This window comes from Triticum aestivum, chromosome 7B (genome assembly GCF_018294505.1).
Source record: "Triticum aestivum cultivar Chinese Spring chromosome 7B, IWGSC CS RefSeq v2.1, whole genome shotgun sequence".
NCBI lineage: Eukaryota > Viridiplantae > Streptophyta > Magnoliopsida > Poales > Poaceae > Triticum > Triticum aestivum.
The window spans coordinates 99,792,496-99,815,428 of record NC_057813.1 but is presented as its reverse complement, the minus strand read 5'-3'; the positions used below and the strand labels follow the sequence as shown (position 1 = coordinate 99,815,428).

The window sequence follows — 22,933 nt, the reverse complement described above, 5'->3', positions numbered from 1 at the left end:
AAAAGTTTAGGACCTCCTTCATATGCAGGACTGAAAAACACATGAATAGGAAAAAGGATGGGAATGTCATATATGAGAAAATGAAGGATTCTTTCAAAGAGGTCTGAGTGGGTGCTAAAATTCATATGGAATCTAGTGTAAAGGAAACCTTAGCGAAAAATCTTATAGGATTCAATTCTATGAATCAAACAACCAACATAGAAATACTTTCTAAGAATTATAATCCTCCAAAATTCCTATAAATATCCTGTGAATCAAAGGAGCCCTTATTTTGTTTATGGAAGTCCAGTGAAATATGTCTGGCGTTTTCTTCTGAGTTCCTCCATAATTTTTGTGTTATTTTCTCACAAAACATTCAAAAGCTCAAAATTCTACACTTTTTTTTATCTTGTACAAATCCATAATATGACATTCATTCTTGCATGCTTTAATATAGAACGGGAAATGCAGATGCAGAGTCTCTAGTCCCGAGCTCATATGCTCCCTAATGAACAGTAAAAATAGTAAATAAATTAAAAAAATCTGATTTTTTTTTGTGCAAACTTCGATTAACTTTTTCAGTGCTTGCAAATTTTCATCCCGAAATAACATTCACGGAAGTCGTGGTAAAAGAAACAAAATCGACACTAAAAAAAGCTATTTTTTAAACCATTTTGGAGTGTTTTTTTTTGCCATGAATTCCACGAATGTTAATTCAGGATGAAAATTTGTAGGCACCGAGAACATTTGTCAAAGTTTGCACCAAAATAATTCAGAATTTTTCGAATTTATTTTCATGTTTCTTTAGAATTTACTGTCCATCCCGAGCTCAAATGAGCTCGGGAGTAGAAGGGGGCTTGGGGGAAATGCTATGTTTATGGGCTCACTATATATTTTGACAGGCGAGTTGCACAAGAGATGATTTTCCACACGTCATTTTTTTGGGAGCTCCTATTCGGCGCGTTCGGCGCCGGGGACGCGAACCGGCGCCTACTGGCAGCGCCAAGTGGGCCGGCCCACAGACGGAGCGAGCAGGCCGCGTGAAAAAAGAAAGAAAAAATGTGGTAGAACCACGACTCGAACTCAAGCAGCTAGGCAGCGGGATTTTTCAGCTAACCAATACAGCATCGCATGGCCAGTGACTCAAATCAAATGCGAACTCTATATAAGAACCATAAGAGTCGCGCCATTTATTGCACAAAATAATACAGTTTACTCTATAACTTGTATTTTCGAATTTCTTGAATATTGTATGTTTTACTTTATAGCTTGAACAAAAGTTCATTGAATTTGAAAATAAGTTCATCAAATTTTAAAAAAAATCATAGATTTAAAAAAAATCATCGAATTTGGAAAAAGTTCATGGATTTTGAAAAGAGTTCATCCCGTTTATGAAAAAAAGTTCATCGCATTTGAGAAAAGGTTCACAAATTTGAAAAAAAAAGTTCATTGGATTTGAGAAAAGTTCATCGAATTTAGAAAAAGTTCATCGATTTTGAAATTAGTTCATCAGATTTGAAAAAAAGTTCATCAATTTTTGAAAACAGTTCATTAAATTTGAAAAAAAGTTCATCAGATTTGATAAAAGTTCATCGAATTTTGAAAAAAAGTTCATCAATTTTGAAAACAGTTCATCAGATTCAATAAAAGTTCATCGGATTTGAATAAAAGTTCATCGAATTTGAAAAAAGTTCACAAATCTGAAAAAAGTTCATCAATTTGAAAAAAATGTTCATCGAAGTAGGAAGAAGAAAAAGGAAAAAGCAGAAAAAGAAAAACAGAAAACAGAAAAAGGTAAAAAGGAAAACAGAAAAAGGAAAAAAGGAAAAACGTAAAAGAAAGTAAAAGTTCATTCTAAACAAAGAAGGTGTGTTGGCGTTCTGGTTGCACCTGCGGTACTACGTGCGCGAGGTCCCTGGTTCGAATCACAGCTAACACTCTTCTTTCTCTGATTAAAACAGAGAAGAAGTCTCTGATTAAAACAGAGAAGAAGAAAAACTATTGGGCCGGCCCATCGCGCGAGCGCTGCAGGCGCCGGTTGGCAAGCGGGCGCATATGCGCCAAATAGGAAATCCCCATTTTTTTAGGGGACACATCTTTTTCAGCCTTTCAGGGTCGTTTTGATACTGGGCTCAAAACACGGAGCCCATCTAACTGGCCCAACTTTCTCAAGCCTCCTCTCTCTCCGGTCCCCCTCTCCACTCGCAGCGGTCACCGGAGGGCGAAGATTGCTGGGCTGGCGGCGGACCCGACGGACGGAGGCTGGGCAGGTGGAGGTGGCGGCGGACCTCGAGCTCCCCCCACCCATGGCGGTGCCAAGAGTTCAAGCCCGGCGAGTCCCTCCGAATGCATTTAATGGTACGATACGGCACAATGTCCTTTTGGTCAACGTGCGAGCAGAGCTTAGGGCAATTTAGTATAGAAACGCTCTCCAATTACTTCATCACTCCTCTAGATTCCGCATATCATCTTATTTATTGAGCTCATAAACTGTGTGTTTATGGCCAAAACTGGTATTTTCTTGATGTAATTCACTCGAAAATTACCGCCAGGTTACCACGATTCAGTAGACTGGTGCCTCCGTGCATTGATTGGGCAGAGAGGAAATGTGCAGCTTGTTTTGTTTGCCTTGGTTGGTTGGGTAGGGAGGAAATGTAATGTGATGCGCACTGTGATTTGATTGTCCTGCCACTTTCCACCATTGCTGATGTATCATCCAAGCATCCTCCTAGCTCCTTAGGTTGAAAGAAGAATGTCTCATGTTTCTGTGTGCCCACCATTTTCTGTTCCACATAGGTAACTGTGTCCTGGAGCAACTTAAAAGTTAAAATATACCAGACTTCACAACTTGAGCTGAAGTCTGTATCACGATTCTTAGGCTGGGGTTGTAGAGAGCGTTGAATTGACATGTCCACTTTATGCTTGACAATTGAAGATGCTATTGTTATCTGTATCATATCAAACTTCAGACGCGTAAATAGAAGTTAGAAAAAAATATCTATTTACTCCAGCTGAAAGAGTATATTTGCAACTTCAGAAGTATAAGGGTAACAGTTGACATGTGTCAGGGCAACAACAAAACTGTTGTGATTATGTATGGTTTGACCATAAGCAAGAAGTTACTGTATAACTATTTATCTCTGTGTCATATGGACTGACTGACTGCCTAGTTACTCCTTACCAGTGGAAGCTATTTATCTGATAAGATTGGTCATGACCTGTCTATTTTTCTTTCCCGGTTCTACCAAACACGCAAGTCTAGGTGTGGTGTAGTAGTTGAAACCTATGATTAGACTTGATTTTCATTTTTATCAGTGGCACAGGAAACGTATTGCTCTGTCCAACATATAGTGATGTAAATGCATATGACCTCTTTCTCTTCTATAAATATGTATGCGCTCTCTTAAACTAGTGATGAATCTGTTATACTCTTAAAGCTGTATTTTGCAAGTGGAGTAATTGGTGGTTGCAATGAAGATATGCACCATGATTTAGCATTTGCGCTTTTCGCATTTTTGGAAAGCATATAAGCACACATCTTAGTATCGATGTTGATGTTAGGTTGCTACCTCTTTAAAACATGGTTTCGGAGTCAATTTCTTGGAGGAAAAGGGGGCAAACTTTTACCTGCTCTAAGGCAAGGACATGCTGACCCTGACAGGAAGAAAAAACGCTAGCAATCCTTCATAGAAGCTTATGTTTATGACAGTTAAATATTCCGGCATGTTTTTCAGCTAGCTGTTTGGGATTTTCCTGTAATTCCTACCAGTTTTCAGTCACTGTTGGTTGACATGACAGAATTTAGTCAATCCTCTTGCTACCTGACTCAACAAACTTCTTCTGCATGCTCGTGTTTTTAGTTTTATTTTTCGCACTATCTGTAATAGCATCTAGATGGCTTCAGTCATTCTAGATCACCAAACAGTACTTCAGGAAAAGCATTTAGAAGCTGCATAAAGTGCAATCAGGCAAGCTTTTCTTTATGTTAATTCTACTATATGATAGATGGCCTCTGGTGTGGTAGCAGTGAGCGGTATTTTTTTCTTTCACGCATGTTGTCGCTCGAGCTATATCATCGCACCATTTGTATCAAAATTCAAAATGACCTATTTTCGAGCAACTAGGACAAAACAGTGCTCCAGGAACTAAGATATAGTGGCAGAGAGAGAGAAAGGAAGAACAACCCAAGCAACCTTACATGTGTATTATATGTACACATACATACCATAGTAGTCAGAATAAAAACATCTCATGCTTGTAGGCTTATCTATGGACTCCTTTCTGAGCCTACAAGTGCATGAAAAATAAACCTAAAGAAACTATGTAAAAAAGTGGTAAAATGATAAGCCTAAATTCCAAAACGCAAGCCACTGGCTAGTATGCAATTCAAGCTAGGGAATTCAGGTTACATCATGCAAACTCGCTCAGCAGCTCTTCATCAAGGAGGATTTCCGACCAGCTGGGAAACGGACTACTGACGCCGTCGCAGTTTGAGGTGCTGATGGTATTACAAATGTTGGAAGCTGCCATGTCAGTGAGGGGTGGAAGGGAGTTTTCAGAGAGAAACAGCCTTTTCTTGCTGCTGTTCTCTCCCTCATCGCAGTGTTGTTCACTGCTTTCAACATTGTTATGTGAACCCGGGTTGATGTTGCCAATTGTGTGGTCAAAGGTAACGCTAGGCATTTGGCTCTGAGACACGTGCCCGGCTAAGTCTATGCCACTAATACCCTCAAGTGCACTTGGAGAAAGCATCTGCGGAGGGTTCAGGAAGCTGATCTGCTCCAGGTCCATGGTGAGACTGTTGAGGCTGCTGCTGGTAGTGGGGCTGGCGGCAATGGAGGCTGCAGAGTGAAGTAGTGACTGCACGTACTGGAGGTTGGCAGCCTGTGCTGTCTGAGCTTGCAGCCGGGCAGTGTGGTCATCCCATGGTTGCTGATTGATGAACTGACGAAGGTTGGCGAGTGCAATGAGCTGTGGGAGAGCAGCAAAGAAGTCTGTTCTCGGACGGTGGGTCATCGGATCGATGCCCATCTTGATGAGCTTCTTCCTGAGGTGGGTGTTCCAGAAGTTCTTGATCTCGTTGTCTGTCCGTCCAGGGAGATGCTTCGCAATAGCCGACCACCTGGTTTGGTTAAATATTAGCTAAAACAATTCATCTGAGATGTATGCAATAGAATGTCGGTGTAGTTAGTACTTGTTGCCAAGGATGGTGTGTAGCTGGAGGATGGTTTGCTCTTCCTCCTGGGAGAACTTCCCTCTCTTGATGTCTGGCTTCAGGTAGTTGGTCCATCTTAGCCTGCAGCTCTTACCACACCTGTTCAGGCCTGCAAAGAAAATATGGTGAACAACATTCTTGGTGAAGGAAATGTGCATGAGGCAGAGAAAGAGAGATGTGCCATATGTTGGGTACCAGCAAGTTGAGGCAGGGCTCTCCAGCTTCCATGGCCATGCTTCTGGATGTAGATCATGAGCTTCTCGTCTTCCTCGGTAGTCCAGGGGCCCTTCTTGAGGCCATTCTCATCGCTAGAAGGTGGCCTCCCCATTGATGGATAATAGGATAGGTCAATGGCGGAAGGACGGGGGAAACGAGATGATCTGTCTCCCCTTCACACCTTAGCGTACCTGTCTTTGGGATTGCTGGTCGCCTGAACATACCTTCCTATATATAATGGCTTGCTGATCCATGTTTTCTAGAGGAACAACACCATGCTAGACATAATCATTCAAGTGGAAAAGACTGATGTGCCCTTAGCATTTGCGTTCACTTTATGTCCATGGTAGATAGCTTGTTGCTGGTGCATGCAATTGCATGTGCATGGTCCTGGGCTGGGGTCTTGTCTGTGTCCATACAATAAAAAAAATTATGGCACTTGGTTCTGTTGACTTGAGTATGCTGGCCATTTGGGCAATCACTATGACCACAATGTGATGGCGACACAAATCTCACCTGCTTCTTTCCTCCTACCTTTGTCCTCTGCTACTAGTTGTTTTATGTGTGTAGCCTTGCGCTTGGTTCTGTTAGATGTAGATATTTAACAATAGTTTCATGAGATAGTTTGCTTTTGAACGATCATGATATTGAATAACTGATGGTCCATATTTTTTTTTTCCTTTTCATCTGAAGCCTGTATAGTTTTATGGAAACGGAAGGTAACCGGATGATAGAGCTTCAGCGCTGTATGCTTTGACTTGAAATTTTGCGCTTCTTGTGCATATACGCTTACTCTGTTTCCTTGCTGAAATTGCACAGGATAGGGAACATAGAAAGGTGTATGAAACTCTGAATGAAGCAAGTGAAGGATCCGTGTTCAAGGCACAGAATATAACAAGTAACCAAGAAACTTCGTGGCTGCTAGCAACTAGTCTGACGCTGTGGCGTATAATGCTTCCAGATTATTCAGTGAAGCTACATCAGAGTATCGGCAGGATACAGGATTGGACAAACAGCTGACCAAGGTTTGCTGGACAACACCAAGTTCTAAAAATGGTGAACCTCAAAATGTCACATGCTCGCTCAGAGTTTGCGCGGATATAAAAAAACCACATCACTCTTCAACTTGAATTTAAACAAATGGAAGCCTAAATTCCAGATTCATGGGCTCCACAAGACAACATGATGGCACTGGGAAAACACGCAATATGAGAATTTACTTTTCTTGTCTCCTCTTGATAAGTCGTAACTACCAACTCCAGGTATTGTTTTTGTCTGGTTTCATGTAGCATGCGGCATCCATCATTCCACGTGCTTTACCAGGTGTGGGTTCAGATTTTATATTTCTGAAATCCATCCATGCACGCAACGTGAGAAGAAAGCAGCCACGGAGCTCTCGTCACCTTGTCTGTCTTCCTCCTGTCCTGTTATTTGGGTCCATAAACAAATGCAGAATCAGGTATGTCCACCACTGGACAGAAGCATAATGCTCTGAGAAATATAGGCCAACGCTAATCACTGTTTTTCTGTTCATATATTTATGTCGTTTTCTGGTGTCCCTTGACTCCTGGACTTATATCATCTAGTATGTTATTGGTTAATTTGTCTAACTAGGTTGTTATTTGTCTGGAGTATTCTAGACCTCTCTAATTTTTTTGCAGATTAAACAGAAATTGTGCCTAGTAACTTTAGGACTGGTCTGATCCTATCAAATGGTTAATATTGCAGTCGAATTTGAAAGCTTCGTTTAAATGAGTCTCGGTTGCTAATTCTAATTTGGTCTTGGTGTTTACTTGCAGAGTTAGATCATTATATTCTCTGTTTTTAAGTTCCATGGTCTTTTAAATAGTGAATCCCACTGTCCCAGTCAAAGTTGGTTGAGTCTGCCGTCCTCGATGATCTCATTAGTCATTACATCTAACAGTCCTATGTTCTTTAACTAAGGCACTCCTTGGTTAGGCTTCTTCATCCCGTGTCATGTACTCATGTCAAGCCGTATGCACTATGCACATATACACATATATCCTTTTAGTTAAGGAGTGACTATGGTGTTATTTTGTTTATTCACTTTATGAACACTTGCAAAAAGGTTAGCCATTTTTGTATTGCTCTGTTTGCACCATCCCCACCCCATCTTTTACTGTGGTAAATTAGAGAACCACATTGTTATGTTTTCCTTGTCAGAAATATCAATGTGAATCAGCATGTAGAATAGTCAAAGATGCAAAGGCCATCGTGTTTATCATCTCAATGCACATTAGAAGGGAAGTTTTACTCTTCTTAAAAGCTTGTAGCATAGAAGATAAATACTCTACATGTATATGTCATGAGTTAGCACTCCCAAGTCCCAACGGGTTAAAACTCTCACCAACTAACTTTTTCTTGTAGGTTCCAGCAGGTTGTAAACTTGTGATACATAATTGGCCCAGATCTTTGCTGATGTCTTGTAGTTGGCCATTTTTTGTATAGCTGTGTTTGCACCCTATCCCCATCTATTGTTGGGGTAAATTAGAGGACCACATTATTATTTTTTCCTTATTATTCTGAGATATCAATGTGAATCAGCATGTAGAATAGTCAAAGCCACAAAGGCAATTGTGTTTTATCATCTCAATGCACATTGGAAGGGAAGTTTTACTCTTCTTAAAAGCATGTAGTATAGTAGATAAATATTCTACATGTATATGTCATGAGTTAGCACTCCAGCGGGTTGAAACTCTCACCAACTACACTTTTCATGTAGGTTCCATTTGCAATACATGATCTGCCAAGATCTTTGATGTCTTCTACCTGACGAATAGAAAAATCAAGTGAGAAGTACCGGTTTTTCTTTGGATGAATGGTTTGCAGTACTCTACTGAAGAAGGCTATTCTAATTTGTAAGGCGTTGTTGTCCTATTTCAGGGACCTTCCACCCTGAGGAACAGGTGACCTACTGATGAGTTTGTGTACCAGTGCCAGGATCTTATCTACTTGCAAATTTCCGTGCATGGCTGCAAATGATTGTACAGGAACAAATAATTGGTTTAGATGATTGAACACAGGATATATAGTACGAGCAGAGTGCTTATATTTTAACACCATTATGATTGGTATCATTTGACTAAATTGTTCTGGGTACGTCTTCCACTGTATCATTAGACGGTCAAACACCCACGCATTCACATGTGGTTCATTACAAGTGCATGAATGTGTTGTAATTCAGCCATAGCCTATGGTCAGAAGCCTAGAACTTGCAAGTATAGGTTGTGGAAGAGAATACATGTACCTGATATTCAAGTTCAACGCAAGATGATGGCATCAATGACACCAGCCTTTGACATGTGTGCAGGAAAACAAAAGTTGGTGCAGGCGAGTGGGCACCAGTAGCACCTGGAGCCTGGAGCAATCCAATTAGTTTAGTTATCTGCTTCCAATGAGAAACATTGTCGTCCTTCATCGATGACGGATTTTGCCGCTCTGGACACTCCAGATGCAGCAGCCCCCATCAACTAACCGCCTTTGTTAAATCTTGTAGTGTTTGTGAACTGTTGTAGTGTCGTCGCTCCTATGTATTTGGGTATGCAATACTATGATCATTGTTCTTTATTATACATCTACATCTGACCAGCGGTTTTTCTGTTTTTTATATGGAAATTCTTTATTGTGTATGTTAGCGAGCAAAGTATCATTTGTTTTTTTACTATGCATACTAAATTGACAAATGTTTTTCTGGCATGAAATGGAAGCGATTATTGATATACTCCCTCCATCCTAAATACATGGCATATTAAATTTTGTGTGGACAAACCTTTGACCAACGGATACACTTATTTTTTAGTATGAACCTAGTGACCGTCAGTTTTATATCACATGCAATGTAATATTGATACTTGTTAGTCTGAGGTTTGCCCTACCGACAGAGGAGTATTATATAGCCAATTAAATCCAAAATATTCTCTAAAGACTAGAATCAGCTGCAGCCAACAGGTCTAACTTCACCCCCTGATCCCTATTGAAAATTGCGAAAAGGCAGGTTGGTTGACCCCATTTTTTCCTAACTGCTTTACACCCAAGTTCGCAGGAAGCAAAGGTTATTCCACAATTTTCATTTTTGTTTTCATTTTGCAAGTTTCCCATTATCTATTGACTATGAACCTGTATTTTGCTGCAAGGAAGAGAACCAGTTATCCCAAGATCTTCATGTGTCTACTACCATATTGACACTTCTCATAGCTATCTTGCCCTGACAGGCAAAATCAAATTAGTACATCCGCGTCCATGCTTTAACAGTGGCATAGTCAAAGATAGTTAGCCCGTCATATAATCTTTCATGACATTAGTGGTTTGACTAACAGACATGATGGGAGAGCGCAAAACACAATAATAAGGCCCTCTCCTAGTTATGTTTGATAGTCACTCTCAAAACTAAGGTTCCATGTGCTGCGAACCTCGGATGAGTAGCTCAGTGGCTCAGGCTCAAACTACAAGTGGCGGACAGGAGTATTAGACTACCAGGCTTGTTTTCTTCTTCATCCTATGTTTGCAGGACTTTGGTCAAATCTTTGCTAGGTTTCCTTGATATATAACAAATGTTACGAACCGCGACCTGCTCAGCACAGGAATAGTGGGCAGTGATCATTCATGATAGATGTAACCAATTGAAGGAGATCTCAATAATGGAACATCAACACCTACTTTTCTAACCAAGATAAATGATGAGATTTTGGCTCATGGACAGTGATAAGCATTTGAAAGTTAGGTTCAGCAAAAGCATTTGTTAAATAGCCACCTCAAGATTTGGCAAGCGTCAACACGTGCAAAAATAAATAAATCATGTGACAAAGCCTAAAATTACTATCACCTTCCTCAGCCATCAGATAAAGGTTGAAGGATATCTCCCTCTTATGTAGTGTATCTCCTGTTGTGCTATAGCACAATTCTGAACCTACGGGGTAAACTGTGGCAGCCAGAGAGGGATTGTGCCCACTCCAACTCACAACACCATATTACTTGCGAACCATAAAGCTAATGTCAAAACGAAAGGAATCTCCCAAATTACGCATGCTTGCATAGTAGATTAAATTGGACATCATAAGAAGTTCCCATAGTAGATTAATGGGAATGTGGGGGGGGGGGGGGGGGGGGGGGGGGCATCACAGGCAAAATTTACAAGCGTCGTCAGTTCCCATAGACAAGTCCAAACGTAACTACTGGGAGAATCCATATTTTGGACATCGTCTGTCACCCGAAAGGCTGAAGACGGTTCACAATCTCCATTTGCAAACTTGACCAAAAGACCTGAAATTTTTAGTAAAAAGGAAACGAAGGTTGGTTAGATAATACTAGTAAAAAAATGTATGATAAAAAAATGTGTGGGGAAGTAGATTATGAAATAGGAGTTCTGGTGGTCGTTGACAAATGGCAAGCAAGCACACTATACATTTATATAAAGTTTTTCTTAGCATCTCCCGAACTTAAGATAGAAGAGAGAAGAGAGAACAAAGTATGTAGGTGTTATGGCGCTGCTAGAAGGAGGGCGCGAGAAGGCTGGCCGGGGGCCTTTTTGCCCACGGCCGGGCAAGAGGGAAGGGATTTCCTTCTTAATTCTTGCTTTATTAGATTGATACATCTCCTCTCTTTATATAGAGAGGTTTACTTAACTCCTAAGCAAGGCTTACTTGACCCCTAAGCAAGCGACCCTTATCTCTAATTAACCCTAAGACTAATGGGTCCATTAGGCCCATTACGTACTCTAACACTACACCCCACCTGGACATGCAGCTTGTCCTCGAGCTGCAGCCTAACCAACTTATAACCATGACTCGACGCAACACAAACCTAACACCTAAAATGGACCGAGATGTAAAACAAGCCGAGATGTAAAAGGCTTGTTTTATTATTCTCAACCTAAAATGGACCGAGACGCTTTATTTTGGACCCTTTAACAAAAAGTGGACACCATCCGCACGTCGGACGTGCACGTGTACAGCCACCTGGATCCCATGGACACCACCTGGACCAAAGGAGTGCATGTGTATGGCCACCTGGAAGTGGTTGCAAGAGCGACCAGCAAAGGCGCCCTCGCGGCAGTCGGCGGCGGAAAGCAGTGGTGCTACGCGGTGCGCTCCTGTCGGTGACATCCTGCCTTCTCCCCGCCGGACAGCTATTGGTCTGCACCGCACAGGAAAGAGTGGAGGGCTTGCGATTGAGAATGACGAGGAGGGGTACGCCCCCCCAACCGCCGAAGTCGCAGACTTTGAGGTTGCTGCCCGCGGGAAAAACAACATGCCAGCCGCCCGTGGGGGAAACCGCATGCCCAAGATCCCCGACGCAGCGGACGAGATCGAGGTCATTTGCGCAGCGAAGGGCAACTTGGAGGAGTGGCAGCTGCAGATCATGCATCTCCCGCACACGCCGACGCGCTAAGAGGCCGCGCGCAGCAGCCTGCAGCCTCACCGCCGCCGACACGTGGCGGGTAGCGATCCAAGACAAAAGCGATGACGGCGACGACAGGGACTTGATCTGCTGGATGTGGACGCCTTGGGATGGTGGCAGCGCTGACGGGCGCTGACGGGAACGAGGTCATCGCACTCCCGTCGTAGGGCATCCTATACAGCTGCAGCGGCTGCTACGCTGTCACGCCGGGCAGCGGCAACGGCTGCTGCGTCGGAGCGCCGGGGGCTGCGGAGGCCGCCAGGAGCGGCGGCTGCCACTGCAGCCAGGGCTGGGCGATGGTGGCGATGGATGGCAGCTGCAGCGGCCTGGCGAGCACAGCGAAAACCGCCTGGTGCGGCGGCTGCCACGGCAGCCACGGCGGCGCGGGGGCAGCGATGGGCGGCGCAACCGGGTGCGGCCCGTAGGACCCGGCCAAGAACTGGTGGATCTCTTGGACCGCCTGGGTTAGGTCCCGTAGCACCCCGGACACCTCCTCCCAGGTGAGGACGGCGGGGGCGGGCGCGACAGAGGATCCCGGCGCGGGCAGGAGCGGGGCGACGGTTGTGGTGGTCGCCGGAAGCGACAAGGTGACCGGCAGCGAAAGAGACGGGCTTGGCGGCGATGAAGACATGATCGAACCAAAGCTAGCTGATACCAAATTGTTATGGCACTGCTAAAAGGAGGGCGCGAGAAGGCTGGCCGAGGGCCTTTTTGCCCACGGCCGGGCAAGAGGGAAGGGATTTCCTTCTTAATTCTTGCTTTATTAGATTGATACATCTCCTCTCTTTATATAGAGAGGTTTACTTGACTCCCAAGCAAGGCTTACTTGACCCCTAAGCAAGCGACCCTTATCTCTAATTAACCCTAAGACTAATGGGTCCATTAGGCCCATTACGTACTCTAACAGTAGGAGTCAGCGGGTCTTTAAGGGGAACACACCAAAACCCAAAATGAAAACAGAAGGCGTACGACATTCACACTGAAAGCCCACTTCTTTATATCCTTGAAAGCTAGATTTGCCAGTTCAACTACATAGTGGTGAGTACTGTTTCTGAAACCATCCAAGAGTGTGCCTTTCTCTAAGAACTGTGAAAATCAATTTTGCTGCAGAGAAACTACAGATACTCATGCAAGAGTGGACAGTAGAGTATGCAATTCAAATGCATATTTATTGGGGAGGGCAAGACAAGCGTAATCTTGCATAGAGCACCTACAGCATGCTGCTTCCACCACCCAAACAATCCAAGAGCAATTCATAAATGCCTAGCATGTAATCAACTTGTAAAATCAAAATTTGGGCCAGCTGTTTTTTTCCTGTTTACAACTAACTGTGACATAGCAAACAGAGTTTAAGATAAACTAAATCATAATAAAACAAGTTCCGCAATTATTTCAGCCATGTGAACTACTCCCTCGTTGTACTAACTTTAGTATAAAGTTAGTACAAAGTTGAGTCATCTATTTTGGAGATACCCCATAAATGTCTTGCATGTAAGCAACTAGTTTGGCAGAAATCAAAAATTGGGCCAGCTGTTTTTTTCATGTTCACAACTAGCTGCGATGCAGGAAACAGAGTTAAGGCAGACTAAATCATAATAAAACAAGTTTCACAATTATTTCAGCCATATGAACTACCAACAGAAAAAAGATGCCTACAGGTGAACTTTTAAAATACTCAGTTCAAATATTCAACCAATGTTGGCACAGTAATATGAACAATTTACCTGCTCTAACTGCATATTCGAATTTCAGTATCTCACACCCTCATAAGTCATCGTTCATAGTAGGAACTTTGTCTGATAATGTAGACCTGCATCATTTACATAATAAAGGCAGCATTGTTAGCAGTGACACACATGATTTCCCAGCTGATAATCTTTTAAAAAAAATCCAATCAGAGGCAGGATACAAGGAAGCACGTATTTATAAGCATTCTACGATCTGCTTTCAAAATGAAGGAATGCTGTAGGGATGTTGAATAGTAATGTTTCCAGCAATAAACAGGTCAAATTTATCACTCTGTTTAAATAATTAGACAATGTATGCAAGTTTCATCTTCATTTGCAAATAGATCTGCAGCTCAACTCAACGGTTTAATTTTACAACATACAGAACAGAAGAAGTAATGTCTACAGTTATTACATGATCAACTTCACATCATTAATTGGGTGTACAAATATTGTGGAAGATTCATGATAATGGCAACAGCAAACCAGCAAAACATGAAAGCTTCAAGATTTTCTAGAATTGTAAGATGCAACTGGAAAGCAATTCTGCAGAAATTGTATGAAATGCACATCCATTCTCACTAGATACAGTGTTCCATAGGTAGATATTTAGAATCTCACCTTGAACGTCGTCCGGTTGATCAGCTCGAACACCAGACAGTCACCATCAACCAGGTTGTGCTGGATGGCGAACCCTCTCCATCCGGCACTGAGGCCGTTCTTAAGCGCAAGGTAGAGCGTTTCGGACTCGACACCCTGCTCATCCTTCAAAGTGAGCCTCTCGTCACGCTTCGGGAGATGCTTCCGGCAGAAGGGCAACGGGAGGCCCTGCCAGTAATCCAAATGAACAACCCCACAATTATCAACACATCGTCGGTTTCGATCAGCTGGTGAACTGAATGCAACGGTGGGAGCCTTTAGCTTACCAGCCAGAACCCTCCGGTGACATGTGACTGCGTCATGGGCTTGACAAAACTGGGGTAGCCGGACCCCAGCTTGGCCTGCAGCTCGTCGGCCATGGTGGTGGCATACTCTCTGGCCTTGTCTGTAGCGTACACTCGATTAATCAAGTCGCTCCTTGTGCTGGTCGTCGTCCTTCTCCCCCTGCTCGAGGAAAGTCAAGAATTCAGATTGCTAAATATGCAACGAATTTATCACTGGAGAGGAAGAATTGGGCGAGACATTACCTCCTGATCTTCTTCTCGAGGACATGAAAGACATCCTGCACGCATCACATAAAAGATGCATTCTTCTGTTAGCAATCGAACGAAGGCAAAGAAAAAGAGAAATAGAAATAACTAGGCAGGCTCACCTCGAATCGGTACTTGGGCTGCTCGGGGAGGCTGGCGACGCGGCCGGACCGCCGGATCGGGGTGTCCTCGCCGCCCTCCCGCGGCACCCGCTTCCGCTTCACGGACTTGGCCTGCGACACCGACCAAGAACCAATCGATTCAAGCAAACGGACACACGAGAAGGCGAATCGAAGCGGAGGGGGGAGGCGAGGGCGGCGGATCTGACCGGCGAGGGCTTGGGGGTGGCGGCCTCCCTGACGGCGGCGGAGAGGTGGCGCAGCTTGAGCTCCTCCAGCTTCCGCTGGTTCTCCTCCACCTGCCTCCGGCGCTGCTCCTCGTACGCGATCGCTCCGGCCATCTCCTCCCTCCTCCTCGATTTCCTCTGCCTCTCGTGGTTTGAACTGGTGGGGGAGGCGAGGGCGGCAGAATGGATGGGATTGGGAGCAGGCGAGAGGGGAAAGCTGCGGCGGGCTATAAATTAGACTTGTGGGTGCGAGCGGAGGGTTCTAGCAAGGACCGGTCTATGGACCGTTTGACGAGGGGTCTGGTCTCTGGTCAGTTCGTTGGGTGTGGACGGGCGCATGGGCTGGGTCCAGGGATGGCGGGGGCGCCAGGCCAAGAGCCGCGAGATTCGAAAGTTCAAACGATCGAAATCTCCCTCGCGAGGGTTTGGGGGGCAGCTCACCCCGTGATTTTCTGCGGGGGCCACGAGTCAGTGTGACGCACATGGTGGGCGGTAAGTCTTGTGTGCTTTTACTGGTGTGATCACGCTTTATTTACGGGCCAACACGCGTGATATTGGTGGGGTGATTCCACAAAGAAATCTCGTAGGAAGAAGCATGCCCATAAAAGAACATGTACTGCTAACATATTTTCTCAAAAAAAAAAAAAACTGAACATGTGTTCTCCTTTTTTTTGCAGGTAACATATGTTCTGCTTTTGAAATGTTGGGAAAAATATATGGTTCCGTATAGCTGGATTGTCTATATTTGAGTTTTCATTTTCATCATGATTTTTCTGTCTAATATTTAGCCAATGGTTACAAAATCATTGTATAATGAGAGTGCTTCTGAATATGAACTGAACGGTCTCTATTATGGTCTAATGTAACATACTCCATTCGTTCACTATTCTTGAAAAAGTATATAATAAGTATTAGACACAAAGAGAGAAACAGTAGATAACAGCTAGTGTTGTGCATGAGGGAGTGAGCGAGTTAGGGTTCACTCCACAGGCCATCGCCTCCTTATATAGGCCGTCGGGTAGATGGGCCTGGGCTTAGGCCCATGATCGAGTCCGCGTACAGCCCACGGTCCAACGTCTCGGATAGTTGCATTTCCGTTAGCGACTCATTAATTAATTCATAAATAATTAACCATTCTTGACCGGCAAAAAAAAAAGCCTCGGCTCGACTCATTCATGCAACCCGCAGCGCGCGCGTCATGACGAGGTGATAGGCGGGCGGAGGAGGAGGAGGAGCGGGCGTTTAGAGCTCCTCTTCTCAAGCTTTCAATGGCATTTGGTATAGCAGCCTTTATAAAGGGGTCTCACTCTTACTACTGAATCAGTATGGTACTAAATTTCTCACCACTTGCCATGCACCTAAATGGGCCTTAGAGGTTAACCAGGAATTATTGTCTTATATGGACAAAAGCCCATCAATAATCCAACAGCTACAGGTGCTACTGAAATAGTTTTGGAATAATTTTGTGATGGACACCAGGGAAACAATGAGGACATGTTTGGATAACAGCCCCCAAATGCCAAGCCTAAGGCCAAAATAATTGGCATTGAACACGTGCATGGGCATTTGTTGGATTGCAACCCATTCTTTGGCGTGTTTGGGTTGGTTTCAACTTTCTAGTTCACCTTTTTGCCAATGCGCTCCGAGATATGGGCAGCTAAAAGCACCATAAATTTTTTGCCTGGCCCATGCTTTAGCGGGGCAATGGTGGGCAAAATCCAAACAAGCCCTATATTTTCTTCCACTCTGGTCCAGAGCTCAGAAATTCCCATTTGATGCTTAAGACGCCAAATAGTACTCATTCCCTACAAAGTGCACAACCACTAGAGCGAGTGTTCTATAAACCAACCAACCCATGTAGAAATGTAGAAACCGTGTTATGTAGAAATAGTTTTGGGAAGCTTTCAACTGGTAGAAATACTTCGATGGCTCCACCTCCTCCTCCCTCTCCCTCCATGGCGACTCCAAGGGCGACTCCTCCGGCGATCCATGGCTCGCCCTCCTGGTAATCTTCTCCGGCCAAGATGGTTCCTTCACTCCTGGATCGCTCTCCGGGGGTGGGTTTCGCCAATAAGGTTAGAGCAAGGTTCTCCACTCCTGTTCATTGCCTCAATCCTAGCGATGCTTTTCATCTTGTCGTCTCCTTTGGCCACTCCACCTTTCCCCTTAATGTTGAGCATGTTGGTCTTGCGCTTGAGGCATGTGTTGGTGGATCCTCTGATCTACATGTCTTCCACCTCCGTGGACAAGTTTATAAATTTTGTGTGATCTCTAAGGCGGTTGGATTTATGATCTACCAACTTAGATCTTTCAAATGTCCTAGTTTCTCTTGTTATTTCCACCTATGGGGTTTCGGTGGTCCGGCTTGGATTAGAGAATATAATTCTTTGATTTACGAGAATGATCATGAATGGACCACGGTCACTAGATCTCCAAGACGCATGCTCACCGATGCAAACTCTGTTCAAATTGGCCGCCGCCCTAAACCTACGCCGTCGACGTGTCGTTCCACAATTCTCGCAAACAATCCTGATCCCATCTCGGATCACGAGCCAATCTCGGGTGCCATGGTTACAATTCAAAATCCTAGCCCATCTAGCATGGCCCATCAGCCCACCAACCAAACCCCCAACGCTGACTGCCGTTTGCAGAGCACGGCCCATCTGCCTCCTTCAGCTCATGGACAGCCCAACCACATAGCCCTAACCTCCCCGCCACCCATCAATCATCATCCTAATATATCACAACAGAATATCTTTTGTGGCAAATGTTTATCCCATGAGCATTATTGTTCGGATTGCAAAAATGACTTCCGTTGTCGAAGTTGTTTTAGATATGGCCATATATCTCGTTTTTGTTTCAACTCTAAACGCCATCCTCCCGTATATCGGGTCAAATCCTACCTACCTACCAACCCAGTACCAGATACCGATAACCCGCATGATGACTCGTCTCCCCAAAACCCCACCCCCCCTCCTCTATTCGACCGCCCAACCTGCCAAATCCCCTGTTCATCAGCTCATCCTTGCTCTGCTCCTCCATTGTTCTCCACCGCTTCCCCAACTTCCTCCAACACCATGGCCACTTACCCTTGCGACCCAATCCCTCTCCTCCCTCCTGATACTGCCATCATGGAGGCGGATGGTAATCGACGTCGACGTACCTTCCACTACCTTGGCGGTGAGCCTCTTGTCCAGTCCGGGGACCGGGCCATCATCTCCCTTGCACCTCCTCCGGATCCTCTCCAATTTGATACTGATGCCATGCTCATACGTCATTTTCTTGACCATGAGCGTGGCTTTCGCATCGCTAAAATATCTAGATGCGGGATGGGAGCTGCCTTCGTTAGATTTCAGCATGCCTGCGACATTGACACCGCCATCAACAACAGTCCCTACTTCGTTGGCGATTCGATCCTCAGAGTTATCCGTCATGACAGAGGTATTAATCACAGAGACTGCACTTTTTCGCATGATGCTTGGATTATGATGGTGAACTACCCTCTAGAGGCATGGAGACCGGATAAAGTTAGAGAATCTGTCAATGGTTTTGCCAAGTTCTTAATCTGGAACAGGGACATGTCAAACAGAGCCCGTATCTTGGTCAAAGTTAGAGTACCAAATTTGTTAGATATTCCTGTCAGTCATGTTATCTGTGAGAGTCTTGATGACTTCGGCCATGGGCAATCCTGGACTAGTGTTGTGCACATTCTGCAATCTGATCTTCTCGGAGCTATGGGTGGGGATGAAGATCCGATTCCACCAGATGGTGTGATGCACCCTATACCTCTTGTGCCATTTGGAGGAATATGGCAGGATGCTGATTTTCATGAACAAGAGCAATATCATGCTGCTCCAGCTGCTCATCATGCACCTGATGAATACAATGAAGATATTCCTATGGTTCACACTCCTCCACTTAGCCCTGAGCAGCATCAACCCATCCAACCTGCTGTGGAAGCCGCTGATGCCTTCATTGCTATGCACGACATGATGTCCAAAATTTTGGCGGCTGCACCTGACATGATGGAACAACTCTCAGAATATGAAGTTGTGAGTACTAGATGCCATATTCTATGTGTGGATGAGGAGCATGGACCTGTCAAGAAGTGCTTGATGACCATTGCTACTGCTGCTCCTTAGGAGCCTTTTATTTCTTCAGTTGAGATAACTGAAATCCCTGATCCATCTGAACTTTCTGAATGCTCTGAATCTCTCAACATGATCGACACTGAGCATGTTCCATCCCCAGCTATGCTGGACTTCTTGGCTAGCAACCACAATTCTCATGTGCATGGACCACCTATTGTGCTGGTAGAGCAATTGAATGCTGTTGCAATCCCTCCTGCGGTCAATAAGAGGAAGAAAAACAATGATTGGATGTTAATGATCTCAGACGCAGTCATCGCCTTGCTGGATTGAGTGCTGGATTTAAAAATGAGGCGGCTGCTATCAAGGCCAAGAACATTAACAACTGCCAGAAGAACTTAAATGCAGAATTTGATTATGAGATTGTGGACCCCACAGCCAAGCCGCCACCTGAGTTGCCACTGGACACCATCCAAGCTATCGCCACCAAGCAGTGTCAGATACCCCTTGAAGAGGTCTCTGGAGAGAAACTGAAGGCCACGGTGGACTATGAATAAGTCTAGTTTTTATATCAGTTGGTCTTACTGTAAAAAGACCCTATCTGGCCTTAAGCCTTTTTTTTGTTTTCCTTGCTCAAGAAATGCTACTTATGTTTTATCTAGGAATTTGGTTTGTAAGGAGTTAAACTCCATTATTTGCTTATGTTGGTGGAACATCAAGAATTACCTATTGTGCATTATGAGCTATTTGAATGGACAGTTATGTTATGGGCAAATATGTTGCCAGCTATCTGGTTGGAACATCAAGTTGTTAGTATTTTGCATTATGAGCTGGCTGAATGGTCAGTTAGATTATGAGCAGTCTATGTGGGACAGATGCACTTTCAAAAAATTATGGTTACATTTCATATTGCCTCCATGTGCTTACTACTATTATCTTGTGGATATGATTAACTCATATCCCTGTGACCCTCTTGCACCTGCACATTTTAATGAATAGAAGTTGGAATATTTTAAATTGGAATGTCAGGGGTATAAACTCTCAAACCAGGTGGGATGATTTAAGAGCTAGAATTGAGGAAAGTAATTGTGGTGTTGTTTGTATTCAAGAAACTAAAAGAGAAGCATTTGACCAGGCTTATCTCAGAAAATTTTCACCTAGAAGATTCAACCAGTTTGCATATAATCCTGCAATTGGTCTGTCAGGTGGACTTATCACTATATGGAATGGCAGTTTATTCAGTGGAAATGTCATCAGTCAATCATCCTACCAAATCACTGTCAAGTTATCATGTAATATTTCTGGTCATATTTTTTATATCAGTAATATATATGGGCCCTGTCAGAATGAAGACAGAGTGGACTTTTTTGAATGGTTAAACAATATTGATGCATCACAGATGGACCACTGGATGTTGGTTGGTGATTTTAATTTAATAAGAAGCCCTGATGATAGAAATAGACCTGGAGGAGACACAAATAATATGCTCATGTTTAACAGCCTACTCCAACAATTAGATCTTGTGGAGATCCCCCTTAAAGGTAGAAATTTCACTTGGAGCAATATGCAAAAGTACCCTTTATTGGAAAAACTGGATTGGATATTTACTTCTGCAAATTGGACTCTATCTTTCCCTAACACCCTGGCTCATCCACTCACTAGAGTTACATCAGATCATGTTCCTATACACATTCAGATTGGAAGTGATGTTCCTAAATCCTCCATATTCAGGTTTGAAAACTATTGGTTTGAATTTGATGGCTTTTATGAAACTGTCATACAATGCTGGAATAAAAACCAATAGTTGATGAACTCTGCTCAAGATGTTGCTTCCAGATTCAAATGCCTTAGAATGGGACTCAAAAAATGGAGTAAGAACTTGTCCAAGCTCAACACTAACATCTCTGCTTGTAATTATGTTTTATCTATGCTGGATGGCATTGAAGATCAAAGAATACTCAGGACTATGGAAGCCAACTTCAGGATTATATTGAGGAGGCATATATCTAAATTATTGGAAGTAAAAAGAATTTATTGGAAAACAAGATTCCAAATGAGATGTGTGAAACTTGATGATGAAAATACTGATTTCTTCCATGCAATGGCTACCCAAAATCACAGAAAAAACTTCATTACTTCTATTAATGATGATGATGGAAATCCTGTCCAAAATCATGATCACAAGGCTGCTATCATCTGGAATTCTTTCAAAGACAGATTGGGTAAATCAATTGATCCTCATATGCTCTTTAATCTGGAGGAACTTATCCAGCCATCTGACCTTTCTGAACTGGAAGCCCCTTTCACTATGGATGAGATTGACCAGGTGATTAAAGATATTCCATCTGATAGAGCACCTGGACCAGATGGATTCAATGGTGCCTTTCTAAAAATATGTTGGGATATTATTAAGCAAGATATTTACACTATGATATGGGATTTTTTTGAAGGAAACTGTGACATTCAGAGTATCAACACTGCCTTCATTACTCTTATTCCAAAAATTATTGACCCCCTCAATATGAATGATTTTAGGCCTATCTCCCTGGTCAGTCTTCCTCTGAAAATTATTACTAAGCTTATGGCTAACAGAGCTCAGAGAATTATTACATCAGTTATTCATCAGAACCAATATGGGTTTATCAAAGGTAGAAATATACAAGATTGTTTGGGATATGCCTTTCCTAGCCAGTGGTTGAATCTTGGAATTTTTTCAGTGTTTTTCTGATTAAATAGATACTTATGTACCTAGAAATGATTTTTGGAAAAAATAAAGAGCAAACTACGAGGTAGCTACAATTCAAATTTGACCCGCTTCCAACTGAATCGGCGGAAATTTGTCTTTTTCACAAGAGGTGGATGAAAACTTTTGACACCCAACCATTTTGTCAATTGTGCATTAAATATGTCCTAGTATTTTAGAAAAATGTTTTGGTCCAATTTTGCAACAAATATATGGTAGGTCCTTCACAAAAAAAACATTTTGGGCACTCAGAAAATGGAAAATGAATTTTTCGTCCAAAGAAAATGAAAACTTCCCTAGGCAACATTGTTTGTGACTCCAAGATGCACCCTTATGCACAATATAAGACCATTTGAACAAACTATGTCATGAATGTGGGCATAAGATTGAGCATTTGGGTTGAAAGTCATGCATCTTCACACTTGATAGCTCGTTTCTGAGAACACTTTTTTAAAATAATTGATGTATTACAAGTTTATAATTTTTGCTGGTAACTTGGTCACATATAATGACACAATGTGAAGGTTTTCCATTTTTTTGATTTTTTTGAATTTTTCATGCCCGTTTCAAAATACGGTCAAAACAGCGGGCATGACGGTTCCCAGCTAGTGGTTGAATCTTGGAAATTTTTGATGTTTCTCTGAATAAATAGATACTTATGTACCTAGAGATGATTTTTGGAAAAAATAAAGAGCAAATTATAAGGCAGGTGCAGTTCAAATTTGACCCGCTTCCTGCTGAATCAGGGGAAATTTGTCTTTTTCATGAGAGGTGGATCAACGCTTTTGTCACCCAAGCATTTTGTAAATAGTACATTAAATATGTCCTAATATCTTAGAAAATGGATTTTATCCAATTTTACAACAAATATATGGTAGGTACTTCACAAAAAAAAGTCACTCACGCTTTTGTATCCTTTTGTCATGCCATCTTTTAACTTTTTCTTTAAACAACTTGGCATTTTCATATGCTTGGGCTCTCCATTCATCAAGTGAGCTAATATCAAATAACC

The 22,933-nt window shown here is 43.1% G+C and overlaps 2 protein-coding genes and 1 long non-coding RNA gene across 5 annotated transcripts; 1 reads left to right on the top strand and 2 right to left on the bottom strand.

Moving 5' to 3' along the window:
• Positions 1–2,148: 2,148 nt before the first annotated feature.
• Positions 2,149–8,998, top strand: LOC123159383 (uncharacterized). 3 transcript variants are annotated; one of them, XR_006479684.1, is made up of 4 exons: positions 2,149–2,337; positions 6,230–6,435; positions 6,700–8,220; positions 8,315–8,998. It is a non-coding gene; the product is annotated as an uncharacterized lncRNA (long non-coding RNA). The 3 variants fall into 3 exon arrangements; XR_006479683.1 differs by having other exon boundaries at positions 6,230–6,869; positions 8,154–8,220; XR_006479682.1 differs by having other exon boundaries at positions 6,230–8,220.
• Positions 4,153–5,625, bottom strand: LOC123159381 (transcription factor MYB93). Its single transcript, XM_044577209.1, has 3 exons — positions 5,390–5,625; positions 5,174–5,303; positions 4,153–5,101 (listed from the first exon to the last, which is right to left on the bottom strand). Exons 1-3 carry the CDS (start codon positions 5,520–5,522, stop codon positions 4,390–4,392), a joined length of 975 nt encoding a protein of 324 aa, XP_044433144.1. The 5' UTR covers positions 5,523–5,625; the 3' UTR covers positions 4,153–4,389.
• A 1,240-nt stretch (positions 8,999–10,238) lies between the features above and the next one.
• LOC123159382 (B3 domain-containing protein Os06g0194400) lies at positions 10,239–15,309 on the bottom strand. The gene is made up of 7 exons (XM_044577210.1): positions 15,073–15,309; positions 14,867–14,977; positions 14,742–14,776; positions 14,481–14,658; positions 14,176–14,382; positions 13,552–13,637; positions 10,239–10,690 (listed from the first exon to the last, which is right to left on the bottom strand). Exons 1-6 carry the CDS (start codon positions 15,202–15,204, stop codon positions 13,599–13,601), a joined length of 702 nt encoding a protein of 233 aa, XP_044433145.1. The 5' UTR covers positions 15,205–15,309; the 3' UTR covers positions 10,239–10,690; positions 13,552–13,598.
• Positions 15,310–22,933: the final 7,624 nt, after the last annotated feature.

Excerpts from the sequence above, each read along its gene's own strand:
- LOC123159381 (XM_044577209.1), bottom strand. The coding sequence starts at position 5,522 with ATGGGGAGGCCACCTTCTAGCGATGAGAATGGCCTCAAGAAGGGCCCC. Across the intron at positions 5,304-5,389 it reads AGCCCTGCCTCAACTTGCTG|GCCTGAACAGGTGTGGTAAG; the intron begins GTACCCAACATA and ends TTTTCTTTGCAG. Across the intron at positions 5,102-5,173 it reads CACACCATCCTTGGCAACAA|GTGGTCGGCTATTGCGAAGC; the intron begins GTACTAACTACA and ends TAACCAAACCAG.
- LOC123159382 (XM_044577210.1), bottom strand. The coding sequence starts at position 15,204 with ATGGCCGGAGCGATCGCGTACGAGGAGCAGCGCCGGAGGCAGGTGGAG. Across the intron at positions 14,659-14,741 it reads CTCGAGAAGAAGATCAGGAG|GGGGAGAAGGACGACGACCA; the intron begins GTAATGTCTCGC and ends TTCCTCGAGCAG. Across the intron at positions 13,638-14,175 it reads TCAACCGGACGACGTTCAAG|GTCTACATTATCAGACAAAG; the intron begins GTGAGATTCTAA and ends TAAATGATGCAG.